The sequence below is a fragment of the Erpetoichthys calabaricus genome, chromosome 4 (genome assembly GCF_900747795.2).
Source record: "Erpetoichthys calabaricus chromosome 4, fErpCal1.3, whole genome shotgun sequence".
NCBI lineage: Eukaryota > Metazoa > Chordata > Cladistia > Polypteriformes > Polypteridae > Erpetoichthys > Erpetoichthys calabaricus.
The window spans coordinates 62,818,576-62,837,972 of record NC_041397.2 but is presented as its reverse complement, the minus strand read 5'-3'; the positions used below and the strand labels follow the sequence as shown (position 1 = coordinate 62,837,972).

Here is a 19,397-nt window from a genome sequence, read left to right as displayed (position 1 = left end):
CCAAACTTTTGCATCTGTTCACGACCACATACTCGGGTGACGAACAAGCCAGTTTCCTTTCCCATTTGTACACGCAGATGATTACTGCACATGTTCAGTCTCTCCCTGTGCAGCGAGCGAGCGAGTGAACGAACGAATGAGCAAGAGAGACACAGAGAGAGAGAGAGAGAGAGAGAGAGCGTGCGAGCGAGCGTATATATATTTACATACAGCTCGTACGGTCCAGAACAGATTAACTGTATTTACATACAATCCTATGGGGGAAAATTACTTCGGGTCACGACAAAATAGGGTTGCGACCAGAGTTTTGGAACTAATTATGGTCATGACCCGAGGTTCCACTGTACATGGATCTGGTGATCTTTGAATCTGTTAAGATTATTGCAGGAAGTATACAACCATATTACTTTTTTGAGCAGAGTTTAGTAATAGGATAGTAAAATATCAATTAATGAAATTGAAATCTGTGTGATTTTATAATGCCATAATTTAATAGTGTGGAATATGGCTGGCAGCTTATCCCGGACAATACCCCCAAGCCGCCAGATGGAGCCATCCCTGCAACATGGAAGGGCCTGAATTCCAGCAGGGCATCATGGAACTTGGAGTCTTTCATCACAGCCCTGCTGGATACTGTGGGGGCCGCCAGGGGACGCTGCAGGGAGGCTCAAGGACTTGTATTTTCCGTATAACCCGGAAGTACTTCCCAGTCACGCGGACAGAGGAAATGACGTTCTTACGGGTTGAAGAAAAGAAGGAATTTTCACCCGAACAGGAAGTGTTATAAAGTCACATGGACTGAGGGACAGAAACACTTCCGGGTCAAGGACTTTAAAAGGACTGTGGGAAATCCCAGCAGCGAGCTGAGTTGGGAGGAAGGGTTAATGAGCTGCTGGGTGGAGTGGAGGAATTGTTATTGTGATTATTATTGATTGTTTATTGAGAATTGTGGAGTGGAGGGAGCTTTGTGCACTTATTTATAAAAATAAAGTCAATATTTGGAATTTTATCTGGTGTCTGACGAGTGGTCTGAGGGTTCTAGGGGACGAAAGTGCCCCCTATCTGTCACAATAGGCATATATTACTTCTCTGTTTAATGGGACTGAAAGTGAAAGCAAAGCTTTGCTGGGTTGTTGCAATGGCTGCATTTCCACAGCAATATCACCACCCTCCTCAGAATTTCAAGTGCACCCTTATTGATTCTTCCCTGCCACTGGCCGTGTAAAGTGTCTATCTTTACTGTAGAGAAAGCAGGATTAAAGTAGCTGTTAAGAGCTACTTTATATACTGGGCGCAAAATATAAGTTGTCTACCAGAAAATACGGTATTTACTATGACGGAGCATATTGTAAGATAAATACCTGCACATCACAGAAACCTACAGACAAGAAAATGAACAAATATGGAAATATATAATTTGGGACCATTACAAATGATGTGACTCATAAAACACATGTACAATAGACATATCTAAATGTAGTATGATCTTTGATTAGCAGAATAAACAAACAAGATTTGTTTCCTTACATAAAAAAAGCCAACTAGAGAGCATGACTGAGTCAGATGCCAGCAAGCCAGACAAGGTGTTAAATGCAGTAAATACAACGGTAGCTCAAAACTAGGTAGAACAGATATAAAACAAAAACAGTTGAGGAATTAAAAAAACATGCTTTTAAGCCTTTTCTTTTTATAGGTACTGCTATTCATAAATTAATCTTTTTTTTTCCCCCCAAAAATTGAACTATTTTCTTTGCTAATACATCATAATATCATTGTCAGAAAATGTATTCTATATAGAAAATGTGTATACAGTGAACCCTCGTTATATCGTGCTTCGTCTTTCGCAGCTTCACTCCATTGCGGATTTTAAATGTAAGCATATGTGAATATATATCACGGATTTTTCACTGCTTCGCGGATGTCTGCGGTCTACAGTACGTGTGCTTCCTCAGTTGATTTGCCCATTTGAATTCAAACAAGGGACGCATTTGAATTCAAACAAAGGACGCTATTGGCGGATGGCTGAGAAGCTACCCAATCAGAGCACGCGGTTAAGCTCCTGGGTGCTGTGCTAACTCTCGAGCGTCTCGCGACCATTCTACGAATGGCAAAAGATCTCCAGACATCAGTTGTAGAATGGGACCCGCAAATGATTCGTTCTTTGCAATTTAAAAATGCTCTTGATGGCGTCACGGAAGTGTATAGGAACCTCTTTACACAAATGAAAAAGCAGCGCCAGCAACTGCCCATCACGATGTTCCTTACACGCAAAACACTGCCTAGTACACCTTTTGTGGAAGAAGACGACGGCGGTGCTACACAGTCGCCTGAAGAGGCTCCTTTAGAACAGCTGCGACAGTGCAGTAAATGTCATCGTTATCTGATAAGTTGGTGAGTACCCAAAACTATTTTTCTACGTACTTAGTACATGTATGTACGTTTATTGTAACTGTGCACACATTTTATACAATTTTTTCCTTGCATTGTAGGTATTTTTATTGCTGGTGGCCTGTCTATCGTAATGGCTGTAACCAATGTGATATCGGAGACGCTCTACAGTATCTTTAAAATAACATTTTGGTTTTATGTACAGCATTTACATGTTAGAGATTTTTCACGTATTTTTATATTACCTACTCAATTACAATATGTTTAAAACTGTATTACGTATTAAATAAAACTCCTCAATGATATACGATGCATATGTTTGTGAGTAGTATATAAACTGTGTTTACATACATAATTTCAACGAATTTTACCTAATAACTAAGAGAATATAAAGGGTTTATGCTGTATAACTGTACGGGGAATATTTATAAACCATGTGGGAGAGTTTATAAGGACTTAAAATATATAAAAATAACCATATAAACATATGGTTTCTACTTCACGGATTTTCTTATTTCGCGGGTGGCTCTGGAACGCAACCCCCGCGATGAAGGAGGGATTACTGTATACATATACATGTTTATGTTACTGATCTGCAATCTTTAGAGTTCTGAGAACATATGAAGCTATATTGAATATCGCATTTTAGGTCAAAATAATTGCAAAATCAACTGTAGTCCGTATCTCCCATCCTTAGGCAGCAAGGACCAGAATTATTACAAAATGATTCCAGAACCTTGAATCCATCACCTAAAGAATTCAGGTTGTTCTGGAGGGGAAACAGTCTTAACCAGAGTTGGATAGGTGTACCTAATAGTGGCAATGAACTGCTTTAATTAGTGAGATTCACCATTCTCCATCAGCTTCAATTAGACATGGATATTGACTGTCTGTTGGCACATCAAAAACATTTTAACAAGTTAACTGGTATCAGCAGTAAACATTTTCTAATTAAATTTAAAAGCGTTGATTGTGTTTAACATCACACACACACATTCAAAAACTCTATAATTGCCAATTAAGTTTCCTTTCAATATTAATTTAGAACACAGGTGATGTAACCTTGCATTCATTTCACATAAAGGTCAAAAATAATGGACAAACATAAAACAAAGTTAAAAGAGTTTTTAAAAGGAAGAAACATAGCTATAAACGCAGGAAAGAGACAAGCAAAGCAATCAGAACCAAGAAAATAAATACAATTACGGCAAAACCCAGCAACATCATAGTTTCTTGCTTCTTAATAGCATTATTTGACCTCACTTGCCAAATACAATTGCTGTTTTATGCTAATTATGGGCAAAGTAACAACATGCAGTAAGGCAGAGTAGTGTGGGAGTTACAATTTTGAATGGGTACAAAACATATAGAATACTATACTGCTTAAAAAAATTAAAGGAACACTTTTTAATCAGAGTATAGCTTCAAGTCAATGAAACTTCTGGGATTATTGATCTGGTCATTAAAGTAGCAGAAGGGGTTGTTAATCAGTTTCAGCTGCTTTCATGTTAAAGAAATTAATGATAGGTGCACTAGAGGGGCAACAATGAGATGACCCCCAAAATAGAAATGACTTAACAGGTGGAGGCCACTGACATCTTTCCCTCCTCATCTTTTCTGAATGTTTTTTCACTAGTTTTGCATTTGGCTATGGTCAGTGTCACTACTAGCAGCAGGAGGTGATACCTGGACCCTACAGAGGTTGTTCCACAGGTAGTCCAACTTCTCCGGGATGGTTCATTATGTGTCACTGCCTGAAGGTTTGCTGCATCTCCCAGCACAGTCTCAAAGGAATGGAGGAGATTTCAGAAGACAGGCAGTTACTCAAGGAGAGCTGGACAGGGCCGTAGAAAGTCCTTAACCCATCAGCAGGACCGGTATCTACTCCTTTGGGCAAGGAGGAACAGGATGAGCACTACCAATGCTCTACAAAATGACTTCCAACAGGCCACTGGTGTGAATGTCTCTGACAAAATCAGAAACAGAATTCATGAGGGTGGCCTGAACGCCCGATGTCCTCTAGTGGGCCCTTTGCTCACTGCCTGGCACCGTGGAGATCAATTGGCATTTGCCATAGAATACCAGAATTGGCAGGTCCACCACTGGCGCCCTGTGCTTTTCACAGATGAGAGCTGGTTCACCCTGAGCACATGTGACAGACGTGAAAAGGTCTGGAGAAGCCGTAGAGAATGTTATGCTGCCTGTAACATCGTTCAGCATGACCGGTTTGATGGTGGGTCACTGATGGTCTGGGGAGGCATATCCATGAAGGGATACACAGACCTCTACAGGCTAGACAACGGCACCTTGACTGACATTAGGTATCGGGATGAAATCCTTGGACCCATTGTCAGACCCTATGCAGGTGCAGTGGGTCCTGGGTTCTTCCTGGTGCACGACAATGCCCTGCCTCATGTGGCGAGAGTATGCAAGTAGTTCCTGGAGGATGAAGGAATTGATACCACTGACTGGCCCCCAAACTCAGCCTCACCTAAATCCAATAGAACACCTCTGGGACATTATGTTTCGGTCCATCCGATGCCGCCAGGGTGCACCTCAGACTGTCCAGGAGCTCAGTAATGCACAGTGATGCCCTGGTCCAGATCTGGAAGGAGATCCCCCAGGACACCATCCATCATCTCATTAGGAGCATGCCCCAACGTTATCAGGTATGCGTACAAGCACGTGGGGGCCATACACACTACTGAGTACAATTTGAGTTGCTGCAAAGAAAATTCAGCAATACGGACTAACCTGCCGTCTCATTTTTACACTTTGATTTTCAGGATGTCTTTGCATTCAGCCCTGTGTAGGTTGATAATTTTCATTTCCATCAAACCATGTGGCTTCCTTTTGTTCCTAACACATTACCCAGTCCATATCTGTATAGATATCCAGCATGATTTTTTCCCATTGAGATCTGATGTGTTTTCAAAGTGTTCCTTTAAATATACGAGCTGAAATTATTGAGTATATCATTTGCTTTGCAAAAATCATGCCTTGAAAGTCCATATGTTCGTTGTCTCATGTAACCTACTAACAGGATAGATTACTGGGAGTGCATAGGCAGGTAAGGTACTCAAAGAGGGTCAAAGGATAGGGCAGAGATGGAGCTCAAGGGAGTGAGGTGCAGAGCTCAGAGGGGCGTGCACATATATGGGCGGGGTTAGGATTTCAGACCCTCCCATGTAACACTGTGTATTGTTCCATAATATCCTATTTGCCGCTATGGCAAGATTTACTCGATCAGCCAAAGCAGTTCTTCATTTTCCTCCCAAAATGATTGGAGCTTACTTAGCAATTTATTAACCAAAATATTAAGTTATACATTTTAGAGCGAGTTTCTTTCTGCTATCTTCTGTTTAACACTTGGGTGTTAACCTGGTTAAAAGTATCGAACTATAGTGATGTAACGACACGTTAATAGTTCATTTAAACAAAAAATGCTACAATAATGATTGCTGGATTGAAGCAATTACAAGAACAGCTACAACAGAACTCATGGCTATGGCGACAGAGGAAGACAGCTATTCCCTGGGTCCCTCAATTGCTTCACCCTATGGCTGCAGAAGTTGAAGCAGGGAAGGGGGGGGAGCAAAAAAGAAGAAAAAAGTCTTTAGAAAGCTATTTAAATAAAAAAACACAAATTCAGAGAAAGCAAGTCTCTGTACACTGCCATGTAAAAAGAGATCAAGAGCTACTTGATGACACTTGAGGTAAGCAGTGATGTAATTCCACTTGAGTGAGAAAACACAGTAAGTCAATTTCCCCATATTAAAAAAAAAAAAAAAAAAAACCTTGGAAAAAATGTACCTGTGCATCCCTGCTTCAGGCAGCCCTTCTAAGAGGGTTTTCAGCACCAGTGGAAGCACTGTAACATGTAACTGTGCTGCTCTGAAGCCAGATCCTGCAGACAGACTCATGTTTCTGTCATACATATTCAAGTTTCCTCATTAGAATTTTACAATTCTTTTATTTTTTCTGATCACTTTGTGCAAGATTGGACAGAAATTGAAGTTAGTAATTTGTTTAAAAATGTTACAGATTTGGGTTTTTTGTACCTTTGTACAAAATGTGACAGAACTTGTTTACAAAAGCTATAGTACAGTATAGTATTTGACAGAAATTTGGATGTTTGCACTTTAAGTCTTTTGTTCTTTCTTGTTTGCAGCACAATTCACCTTAAAAAAGAGCAGTTTATGTTTATCCAGACTGTACTGTTCATGCTGTAGTTCAATTATGACTAGATTTTATTCCCTTTGTATTTATATCTTGTTTACAATAAATGTGACTGTTAAAAATGCTCTCATTATAATAGTTTTGTTGGTCTTAGTGCAAACTTTTATGTAAATCATGTAGGCCACTCTGAAATGGTTTACTCATACTTGCACTGTTTGATCTCAGTAATACTTTGACTGGTGATTTTAATGTTTTTGTGTTGTTCTACTACAGTTTTAAGTAAATAAGTAAGACATGTTTTCATTAACTGCTGTTTCCATTAATCTCATTAATAAGCTACAATTAAGAGCCTATGAACAAGATCAAGCTAGATCAGTAAGAATTTTAAGATGTACTCACACTAGGCATGGTTCTCCCCCGTTCCTACTCTCCTGCACTCACACTGTGCTTTAACATTTTGGGACCGGGCATGCTTTTGTCATCGCCGTGCAACTTTGTGTATAACCAATACAAAATCCAAACGTAGAGTGACAGCATTCATATCAAAATGATTTTCCTTATTTTGTGTTTTTTTTTTTGGAGTCACGTAGGGCAGGATAACACTACTTCATCTTACAGATTTGAGTGTGCAGCGCAGCATTTTGCTGTTAATTGTGCTGCACGTACAAGAATATTTATATGGAGGCAAATGATGCTAATGGAGGAATTTTCAGCTTTTCTTGCCAACTACAATTCACATTCATATGTAAGGTGACATTTAAAACATGTTTTAACTCAAATGTTATTGAATAAGATGAGAAATGTTTGTTAACTGACTTATCACATCGTTTAAGTCATGTCTGTATTCTGAGCGTGGGCACATCTTTTGCCACTATCGCATACACCTAATTCATACCCTTCCAAGAATTCTGCACATTCATTAAAGAACTAAAAAGGTTTAAGAAAATTTTCATAATCTTGGTTGAATTATTAAATACTTTTCTCTAATTGAATACAACTTCACTTGAACTGTTTTCATATCTGCAATGCATGAAAAAGTCATGTGCCATCCAATTATAATAATGAAAAATGTAATCATAGGAAAAAAATAATTACTAAAAATATTGACATACTTGTATATGTATGTATACATTTTATACTACTGAGCAGGATGTCAACACAGTGATTAAAATTCCTAATTTCCATATCCAGTGACCTAGATTCATATACTATACCCATGTGGAGTTTGCACTTTCATTCCATGTCTGGATGGCCTTTCGATCCACATATCTCAAAGACATGCAGGTTAGGTTGGTTGGCAATTTGTGTGAGAATGTTATGTGTTTACAACTTTTGCATATTTTAAGATACTACAAAATTCACTATTTAACTTTGTTAATTTTCATTAAAAGAAAACAATAGGAGAACAAACATGGATATGAATTATAAGGACTCATAATGAATGGCAGATAAAACTTGCAGATACAAGCAAGGCATAGTCTGGTAGACGCATTTCTCTATAAAACTACTTAATGTAAATAATGTTATGCGGATTTTCATTTTGCATTATCAGCAATGCCCTTTAAATGTTGCCTATCAAATGAAAAAAGCATTTTTCTCCCAATTAACCACTTTCACTGCATAAGATCAAATGTGGCTATTATCATATTTTAGCGACCATAACAAGCGAGTCTAGTAGTGCATTAGAAATGATCACATTGTTGAAATGATCTTCAACAAAACAACCAACTGTCAATACTGGAAATAATTTAATAAACAAAACATGAATCGTCCTCCTTATGTTAAGATCATAAGACTTCCACCACAACTAAATATATACACCAAATACGACAGAGCAAATGTTTGCCAGAGGTGCTGTGATAACACTGCCATTCGTTCACAAATAGACGTACTTGTGAAGTATCGTTTAGTATTACGGATCACTGATTGCACTATTTCAGGCACTTATACTTTGTTTGGTAAAAGCAGAAAATAAACTAAACCAAAAATACCATCATAGTAAACACCCCTTGAAGACATTTCCCAAGAGCCCCCAAAAATAATGAAGAAATTGTCCACTGGGATTTAAAAACTAACTCATCTCAGAGAGATGCTAAAAACCGGGACGTGTCTGCGAGATGAAACCGACTGGTTTAATTATTTCCGCCTTCATCCACTCTTTGCTCATCAACGAATTTCCTACATCAGCGGGTAAGGTAAAAGAGTGAACTTTTCAATGTGCGCTCACTTACTGGGTATAGGGAGGGGCGAGTAGTGTCGTATCCTTTTACGCCTACAACCCCGTTCTAAAGCCTGGCTCGAGCTGGCTTCGGGCATAGCTCCGTGGTGGCCCATTTCATGCAATCCCGAGGCCCCGAGAAACAGAAGCACGCCCCGTTTAGATCCCACAGGCCGTGGTGCCCCCACACTTCCTGAAAGCAGCGGGCGGAAATGTGTCGCCACTTCAGGCTTCCTTTACCAAAACTTTACACGCCTTCGTTTCGATAAACCGAATAACTGAGCAGATTATTTTTAACCACCCGCTGCTTTCCAATACCGAAGCACAATTCACTATTTACAGCTCTCTTCGCTCCGATCAGTTTATTAACTAGACTTCACAACCAGCAAGGTACTGCAACGCTATTTAAATTAGAAAAGAATAACAATAACAACAATAATAATAAACGTGCAATTTCCTTACCTGCATCCCCGGCAGGCCAGGCTGCACCGGTGAGTGAGCCATAGCGTCAAGCAATATAAACCAGCAAAAAAGAAAATGATACCGATGACGTCTTACACGTTTAAAGTATCCAATCTTTCTTCCTTTAAAAACGAACGTATGTACATCCAGTGGCGATTTAAAACAAAAATAAATAAATAAAAACAGTTCCTTTTGAAATGAGTCTCGTCCCTCAGAAAATAGGGTAAATTGTAAAACAAAATCTCCGGTTCAAGACTGCCTCCGGTCCCCCTGGATTACCTCACTCGTTCCCCCAACCCCTCGTCTTCCTTTTGAACAGTGTCAAAACACTGATGGAAAGATTAAAAATATACTAATTTCATAACTAACAGAAGAATCCAACACACGGAAATGCAGAGCATACAATTCACGGGGCTGCAAGTTTCCACGAAGCGTCTAGGCCGCCCGGTGAAATGTTGCTTGACATTATTCACATAGAGCGAGCTCCGACTCTTTCTGGCTCGTTTTCCCTCTTGATAGGCTGCTTCGGGTCCTCGATGTGCGAAGTCTTCCGCAGATTAATCTACCGCTGCAAACGCGACTTCTGTTTACTCCTTGGACTCTTGAGAAGTAGAACTGTTTTGCTCTTGTTGTTTGTTTGTTTGTTTCTTAACGCACCCCTTCAAAGAGCCGCCGAATTACAAATGCCCGCCTTCCCACAAAAGCGACCAAAGAAATCGTCTCTGTGCGACTGTTTGGTACAAATGTTTCTTGTCTTGCCCTCTTCACTTCGTTGGGCTTCCCTCCGCCATCTTGTCAGCGCTGTCACTTTGACATCAGGGCGGTTCCGGACGCCCAGTGCCACGCACGCGCGCGGCTGTAGGGGGAGCCCGAGCGCGGCGTACTCGCTCACTCAATCAATCGCCAGCGCTCAATGATACCGGACAAGACTTGATGCGCAGCATCGATGAGGACAGTACGCTTTACATGGTTTGTTTTTGTTTTACCAATGTTGGATATCTTGGCATCATTTACTTTTAAATTATATATAGTTTGGGAGGGCAATATTATTCTAGTAATGCTTGGCGTCAGGGCTCGTTTTACGTTTTCATTACAACCAATTTCTCAATCAGTCGTTCTACTCTTGAAGTAAACTGTCCGTTTTTATCTTCTTGTGGAAAATAAAGTTATAGTAATTAAATGGATAGTATTCACCGTGGTGAGGTATTTGCTCTTTTGAAAAATGCTGTAAATCTACCATCACTGCTATCGTGGGCTGCATCAGGAGTGGGCAGGAGGAGGAGTATAGGGACCTAATCAATGACTTTGTTAAATGGTGCCACTCAAACCACCTACACCTGAACACCAGCAAAACCAAGGAGCTGGTGGTGGATTTTAGGAGGCCCAGACCCCTCATGGACCCCGTGATCATCAGAGGTGACTGTGTGCAGATGGTGCAGACCTATAAATATCTGGGAGTGCAGCTGGATGATAAATTAGACTGGACTGCCAATACTGATGCTCTGTGTAAGAAAGGACAGAGCCAATTATACTTCCTTAGAAGGCTGGTGTCCTTCAACATTTGCAATAAGATGATGCAGATGTTCTATCAGACGGTTGTGGCGAGCGCCCTCTTCTACACGGTGGTGTGCTGGGGAGGCAGCATAAAGAAGAAGGACGCCTCACGCCTGGACAAACTGGTGAGGAAGGCAGGCTCTATTGTTGGCATGGAGCTGGACAGTTTGACATCTGTGGCAGAACGACGGGCGCTAAGCAGGCTCCTGTCAATTATGGAGAATCCACTGCATCCACTAAACAGTATCATCTCCCGACAGAGGAGCAGCTTCAGCGACAGACTGCTGTCACTGTCCTGCTCCACTGACAGACTGAGGAGATCGTTCCTCCCCCACACTATGCGACTCTTCAATTCCACCCGGGGGGTGGGGGTTGTGGTGGGTAAACGTTAACATCATACAAAGTTATTGTCTGTTTTTACCTGCATTATTATCAATCTTTAATTTAATATTGTTTTTTGTATCAGTATGCTGCTGCTGGAGTATGTGAATTTCCCCTTGGGATTAATAACGTATCTATCTATCTATCTATCTATCTATCTATCTATCTATCTATCTATCTATCTATCTATCTATCTATCTATCTATCTATCTATCTAATGCAGTAGCTCCCAGATTCGATACTGCTGTGTCTATTGGTTCCCCAAATCCTCAACCCCGCAGTTGCCTGTTGTAAGATTACAAGAATCTGCTCTGCCTGTCTTGGTACATTCCGTTGTAAGTCAAGAGTAAACCAAAGATGCCATAAAAAAAGTTACTCCAAACAATTTCCCAATCAGAGAGTCAGCATTTCTTTCTAATTTATCTCATTGTTTAATTAGCTTTTTTTGGTATGTTCTTAAGAATTATTTATGTACGCTTTGAAATCAATTTAGTTTTTTGGTGTAGCACCTCTAAACTCACCAGTACAAGAACATATGGTATACTGTTTGACATGATGTCTAATAGATAGATAGATAGATAGATACTTTATTAATCCCAATGGGAAATATGCAAGACATGCAGCTTTTTGGGGTTCCCCTTTTTTTGGTCCTCTAGACCTGAAAACCCCTCATTTGTAGGTCATTTTTGAACCATATTCTGTGCAAGAAATTACTTCCTTATGACCAAGACTAAACCAATAGGTGTCTTCAGCAGAAATGATCAGAAGGACTTGAAGTTGTGCATGATACATTAACCGACACCAGGGATCACCCCCTGGTGGCATAAGAGGGGTCAAAGTTACCCCATTTCACACACCTTCAGAAACATGGGGATTGGCAATATAGACATGTGGAGTAATGTTTTATGCTATTTTGAGGTTGCTGATTCTGAATATGATATGTGATTCTTTGCCAGTGGTCCTAACCTTATAAGAGCCACTCCCAGAAGGTTAAAAATGACAAATTTCAAACATAGGCATGTGGGGATCATTTTAGACTATTTCAAGATCAGTGATTTTGAATGTGATGTTATTTTTGAAAAATTTCTATTACAAAGTATACTGTTTAGGCTTTAAACATTTAAATTGAAGCACATATTTTAATATTTCAAATATTTGACTGAATTATTCCTGTGCGAAGCCCCCTAGTGAAATTAAAAATTCTTCTTGACCATCACTACAAACTACATGGGGGAAGTACCAAATAAAAAAATATATAATTTTTGGGTACAGTATTGTTTGAAATAACAAGAACACCTGAAAAAACAAAATAAAAATTTTAATGATAATGTTGAAACCATAAATATTAATACTGTATAAAAATCATTATGTTATTCACATAAATGCATGCTAAATTCCAATAAAATTTAGCAAATCCTAGTTTAAAATTTCTGTTTTCAAGCCTTTCATTCTGTGTTGCTTGTCCTGTGTCTGCTTCGTTCATTACTGATTATTATTATTAGGATACAATAAAAGAAACTAACTCCAGAGAAAAAGGTACATTCATAGAAAAACAAGACAAAAGGGAGTCAATAAATTAACAATGATTATAGCATTATTGTTAATAAGCTTTCCTAAATAGAAAAGTCTTTAGCTTTAGCTTTAGTCTTTGATACTCACAAGGATGAGCAGAAGGAGTAAGAGAACTGTTATTTCATTCAGCAATTGTGTTAATATTGGTTGTGTTCATCCTAACAGTGTTCATGACAAATAAAAACCTGAGTTTTGTGATATTGTGTCTGTAGTTTGGGGACTCAGTGGCCCCCCCACTGGTTAAACTTTATAAATAAAAAAAAAAAAACATGTAAATCTAAATTTTTTAACTTTATTGAATGATTAATTAAAGGAAACAAGGTGATTACAATAAAACTCTAAAAATAAGATAAATTTAATTATAGAAATGAAGCAATAAATTGACATGAATTATCAATTATTAAATAAGAACTACAAGAAAATTAAATGCTAAATATAACAAAGAATAAAATAACTCAATAATGAACTTTTAAACATTGAAATATACTATAAAATAAAAGTCTTAACTACCAAAGCCTTGAAATATCCAGAAATCTTTTTATCAAAGGATAGAAAATTAAAACTTATTACTATTATTACTTTTAATTATTTCAAGAGCTTACAACAGTGATTTCCAGGGAATTTATCTTATGTAATGTCACTCCTTGAAGCTGGTAAAAAGTGGATAGATTAACATGTTGCCATGACTATTTACTTGTTACCATAAATAATCTGTTTATGTGCTTTATTAACTTTATTTTTATTTAAAGAAAATACTTTTTTTCATAGAATTCTGCATCACTAACTACATGTAAAGGACAATTTACAAATAGCAGGCCACAGTTTAAATGGTAATGTATCCTAAACCTGTATCCTTTTTTAGAGGGTCTCAACCCTATTGCTTTTAGTGCCTAATCTTGCATTTTTAAAATTATAAATCTTCTTTTACCTGTAACTGAATCTAAATGCAATGCTGGACATTTGACAGAAAAGAAAAAAATTCTTTAGATTGTTCCTATTTTTGTTATATTATAATATGGTACAACATTCACTTTTAATTAACATTTGGGGATCTAAATTAATTTCTGCATATGTTGTTTGCTTCTCTAATATGTGACTCTAGAGGCACCTGTATTTATGCTAAACGATATTTAGAATATAAATAAGAACATAGAACCTGATAAGTTAATTTGTTGTTGTGTTGCCAGGCAGTGGAGAGTATTGTTCTGCCCTGGTAGAGGGAGACATACTTGAAGAAGGCTACAGAGAGAGTAATGTAGCATAGCTCAGTCTATTTGCCCTTATGTGCTAAACATGACAGATAATGATTTCTGTGTTCTGGGACAATTAAAGACAGTTTTTTTGAGATGGTTGGTTGCATTATTATTTTTCCCCTTTGCTTTTATCAATAATTAGAGGATACTCATTAATCACTACTGAGCAGCTCAGCTCCATTTTTTACTTATTTTTTTAGGTTGTCATTTGAACAGCAAATGGTTCCAAAGTTATGGAAACAGGCTACAGTAAATCCAGCAGCTAAAAAACAAAAATTCTAAAAACGTAAATGACTATAGTCCAGTGGCTCTGACATCATTGATTATGAAATTGTTTGAAAAAACTTATAAAGGGGAAAACAGCAGAGAAAATGCTGGGTTTATTAGATTCATTTCAGTGTGTCTACCAGTTTAGTAGAGGTACAGAGGACACCATTGTCACTTTGCTTCAGTTGTTATTTATCTACTTAAAGGGTGTCAAGACTCATATGAAGCTCCTGTTTATAAACTTCCCTTCAGCTTTTAACACCATCCAGTCCCACCTTCTTGCAGAGAGACTTATAAAACATCTTAATGTGAACTTCAGTTCAGTAGGAATGCTGATTGATTTTTTTTAACAGACAGGAATGAAATATTGAAAGTCAATGATTACCTGTCTGATATGCTGTCGTCATCCACAGTGTCCCCTCAGCACAGTGTGCTTTCACCTCTTTTGTGCATCCTCTGCACAAATTTGAAAACAGGTTCATCTTAAAATTTGCTGATGACTCTGTAATTATTAGTCTACTATATGAGAATGAAACAGTCACGTTCCAGTGGTAGATGATTTTCTTAATTGGTGTGATGAGTCTTTTCTACATCTAAGCATTACAAAAACTAAGGAATGTATAATTAATTTCAGAAGAAACACCATTTACCCACAAGAAACATTCATAAAAGACAAAGCTGTTGAAAATGTTAATGGCTATAAATATCTAGAGACAATAATAGACTCAAAATGGACTTTAATGGAAAGCACAGAAGCCATTTGTAAAAAGAGACAGCAGCACTGCCACTGTTTAAGGAAGCTGAGTCTTTTTTAATGTTAGTCCTTCTGGAGTGTCACTCTTTTATAAATATTGCATTGAGTCAGTCTTTACTTATGTTTTGCTGACCTTGTTTGGAAATCTTAATGTCAGCAACAAAACAGAATAAATCAAATTGTAAAATAGGGCAGTAAAGTAACAAGGTCCCAACAGTCCAATTGCACAGTCCTGTTTAACAAGCAAGTACTATGGAAAGCAGAGTGTGTTCTGTCAGAAAGGGCATACAGTATCCACTGCATTCTCAGTTTCTGTTGTTGCCATCAGATTACAGGCTTAGAGTTCCAAGGATAAAAAGCAACCGGTTCAAATACTCCTTCATTCCAACTGCTACTAATCTTCTAAATAAATTCAATTTTAATAAACTTCCAAAGGCTTAAATCATAGGATGGACAAGTAGCTTTTGCATCAGTCATAAGTCAAGTCGAAGTGTTGGTTTATTCATTATGTCAAATATCTCCGATCTAATATTTTCACTGTTAATATTATGCTCACTGCTATGTTTGATTTATTTGTACTAAGTTTATGTTTGATGGCTGTGTTCTTTGTTGTGGTGTTGTTAATGTTATGTCATGGACTCTCGGTAAATATGCTGACAAACCAAATTAACCTCTTGGGTTACTAAATTGAATTGACATTGATGCTTAAGGAGATGATAGTATAGGTACAGATTTGGTGCATGCATTTATATGCATCACTATTTTAAATTCAGTGTCAATAAATGTTGTGTTTAATGTGTCTAGGTGCTGTTTATATTGTATGGGGAGATTGCACCTTCTGTATTTTATGACCTGCATGATGGGCAGCTTTTCTAGTATTTCAATATATTCTGATGGAAAGAATGGAATGATGGTTAGTTCAAGTTCAGTTAACTAAAAGCATATACAGTATGAAGCTCTGCTTCTTGTTATTTAGCAGTTATTTGTTAAACTTGTAAAACTGTAAAACTTTATATTTAGTGCTTCGTAACACAGTCTTTTAACAAAATCTATGTTAATGTTTTAATAGAGAAATACAGTATATATTGCAGTACATTGCTAGAGTGCTGGGTAGTTGGAACATCTGAGGTTAAGTGAGTGGTCACTTTATTAGGTAGGGCTACTTAACAGAAAGTTGGTCCCCCATTTCATCCCAGCGCATTATGATTTCGGTTTATACCAGAAATGAAGATCATGAGCCCCAAAATGATGTGATAATAGCGGAATTGGTTCTATTATGTATTTTCTTGAACAAATCAATTAAGGACCATTCAAAATAGCTCAAAAAGCATACATGCAATTTAGACAAAAGCCAAACAATACAAACGTCAAAATTCCAAAAATACTATAATGAAAAAAAGTCAAGGAGTATAAAGTCCAAAATACCAAAACTACAATAATAACGAGAAAACCAAAGGGCAAGCAATATAAAAGGTGTAAATAATCAAAATGTAACAATTAGGAAAACTGTTATTAACTTTGAAACACTTGTAAACAAATTTAATTAATTTGTAATTATTTGTATTGCCTAGTGTGCCCTTTAAGTCTGATAACCATTGAACAGCCAAAAAGCATGTATTCTGCAGGGCCTGAATACTTATGCAAGACTGAGGGAATCATACCTATTTTTTAAAAATCCTCATTGTTTAACTTACTAAAGTAGGAAAACCTCACTGCTGTTTCAAGGCAAAAAGACTTTCATTATGGCAACTTTTATCCCATTATAAAATTATTCAATAAATAAAATGAATGTTAACCTGAATGTGCAAGTTCAAAATTATATTGAGATTAATTGTTTTGTAATTGATTACTGTAAATTTTCTGTCCAACCATCCATCCATTTTTAATCTGGTTTATGCAGCTCAGGGTCATGGGGAGTAGGTGCCTATCCTGACTGCATTTGGGTATGAGGCAGAAACAAACTTTGGACAGAAAGCCAAGCTAGCACACATCCACTCTTACTCATATGAAACCAATTTTCAGTGATCAGATTGTACTGTATGTCTTTGGAATGTGAGAGAAAAACGAGAGTATCCTGAGGAAATTCCACATAAGTAGGGCAAGTTATCACGTAAAAATTAATGCAAGTTTTAAACAAAGTGGCCATTGCTTTGATGAAAATGTGATTAAATGATCTTCTCCATAAGTTCATTCCAAAATAAAATTAATTTAGTGTTTCAGACTTTCATATTGGACAGATCATAATGCTTTGAAGCACAAGTCATATCTCCGAAATGATACAGAACGACATAATTGTAGAGACTCATAGTTAGAAGAGCTACTAAAACAGAATACTTTAATGCTGAGAATAAATCATCAAGCACTACATTTGTGTGTGCTCGTTGGGTTTTTGAAGCCAAAGTAACGTTCACTATTATAACAACTAAAATGTAACTAATGTAGTGAAAGCACATACAGCACATATTTAATTGGTGTGAGAGTATTGGTATGGATGCAAACTCCACTTGTGTGTAATTACTGTAGTCAACATTCAGTGGCTAATTATGTTTTAGTACACAGGCATAAGCAATAACAAAGTCTGATTCCTTAAGTGAAATACCTTGAAAACAACAGAACAAAGGTCACTTTACAGGAATTCTGAATAATGAGTTACACTTTGGCTGACAAGTTTCATTTCATACAGGTAGCCTTAAAGAAGTAGGCATTTCAAAATTAATTTATTTTAGCTTGTCTATCAAATATTACCAGTAAAGGATAAGTGTGGTCTATAAATAGAAGTTATTTGTCACAGTCATGGTATACTGTATATTACTTTACCACATGAAATAGCGTTCTAAAGTGAGGCATGTTTTATGAATTTAAAAAAATAACTGGAGTTCTGTTGCATTTTATAATGAAGCTGATGGCTATCAGGGTGAAGAAACAACTTCATCTTGAAAAACACCAAACATATCCTTTAAAAAGCTGTTGTTAACCAGCTAATGTCTCCTACATATGCTGATGGAAGCATAAAGTCATTTACTAATATATCAGATTAGAAAGGTTCTTAGAAAATCTGATTTAAAGAGTTTTTGTAAACAAACATATCCTAAATAACCACTGAAATAATACTGTTTGAACTTTTCTTTTTTAGTATTGATTTTAAGTACTATTTATTTTTCAGTTACTGAATAGAACATGTAAGTGAATATATTTAGTATGAGGACATATTAAAATAGATAAGGTAGAGTATTATCATCATTATTTATAAACCCTTGTCACACATGTGTGAATGGGTGATGGTTTATAAGCTCAATTAATGTCACTTCTTAGCCGGGCCAGGAGTTGGCGTTGCAGACCAACTGAAGACTGTACTTCCCAGTAGCACCACCTCTGTTCCTCCCTCTGATGATGTCACTTGCAGCACCATATAATGACGTCCTATCTGGACCAGAACCTAACTTTACAGACATCACTTCCTCTTCCAGCCTCCCGAGACTCCACCTCTTCATACTTGTGCAATATATATATATCCAAGAAGCTAATTGTTAGCCAGTTCCATTTTTGAACTCTATTCTGTAAAGATGTGCTTGTTGTTTTCAACCTGCTTTTTTCAGTATATGGTGTGGCCATCCCCAAACCTTTTCCTGCCTCTGACTCTTTTCTATTACACCCTACACACTAATAAAATCTGCTTCCCTATTGTTGGTATACTGGGGGGAGTCTCCTCCTTTGTCACAAATGAAATTCAGACCTTCAAAAACAGCATAGAATCTCACATATAAACTATCCAGTAATATGTTATTTTTGTATCCTGAAGGATGTAGAAAATAAAATCAGATCATTAATACATCATTTTTTAAGTAAGGCTTGATAGATTACAGCAGTAGGTTGTGTACATGTGCAAAGTAAAAAAAAGGGTGTGTAAAGATATAGGAGGGACAAAGTGGTAGAGGAAAGAAAGAGGAGCTAAGCATAGAGGTACAGTGAACAACACATAATCATTGACATTGGTCAATTTAAGAAAACATACCTGAGCTGAGAGTTCCAACAGTTTGGAAAGGTTTCAAACATTTTTTGGACCAAGCAAATGGGAAAAAACATGACATGACTGGAAAACTCCAGTTCAGGTTCATGACATATACAGTATATATATTTTGGGATTATTTATTTAGTTATTAACATCTCCAGCCTGTGACAAGAATAATTTAACTATCGGTTAAAATTCTAAATAATAAAGAGGAATTTCTTTTAACAAACTTAGGTGTTTATGGTACATAATTGTGTATACACTTAAAGTTCAAACTTACTTTTTATGGTGTTGCCCTTCTCTTTCTAGTCAACTCCTTAAGATATTCAGAGAATGAAGCTGAACAGAGAAAGGGATTCT

At 37.3% G+C, this 19,397-nt stretch overlaps 1 protein-coding gene across 1 annotated transcript in view; it reads right to left on the bottom strand.

The window, feature by feature from the left end:
- LOC114650091 (serine/threonine-protein kinase 24) overlaps nt 1-10,068 on the bottom strand; it is a 157,917-nt gene extending 147,849 nt beyond the window's left edge. Inside the window, exon 1 of the mRNA XM_028799535.2 lies at nt 9,248-10,068. Within this exon, the coding sequence (XP_028655368.1) occupies nt 9,248-9,289 (42 nt within the window). The 5' untranslated portion in view covers nt 9,290-10,068. The remainder of the gene's footprint in view (nt 1-9,247) is intronic.
- Nucleotides 10,069-19,397: the final 9,329 nt, after the last annotated feature.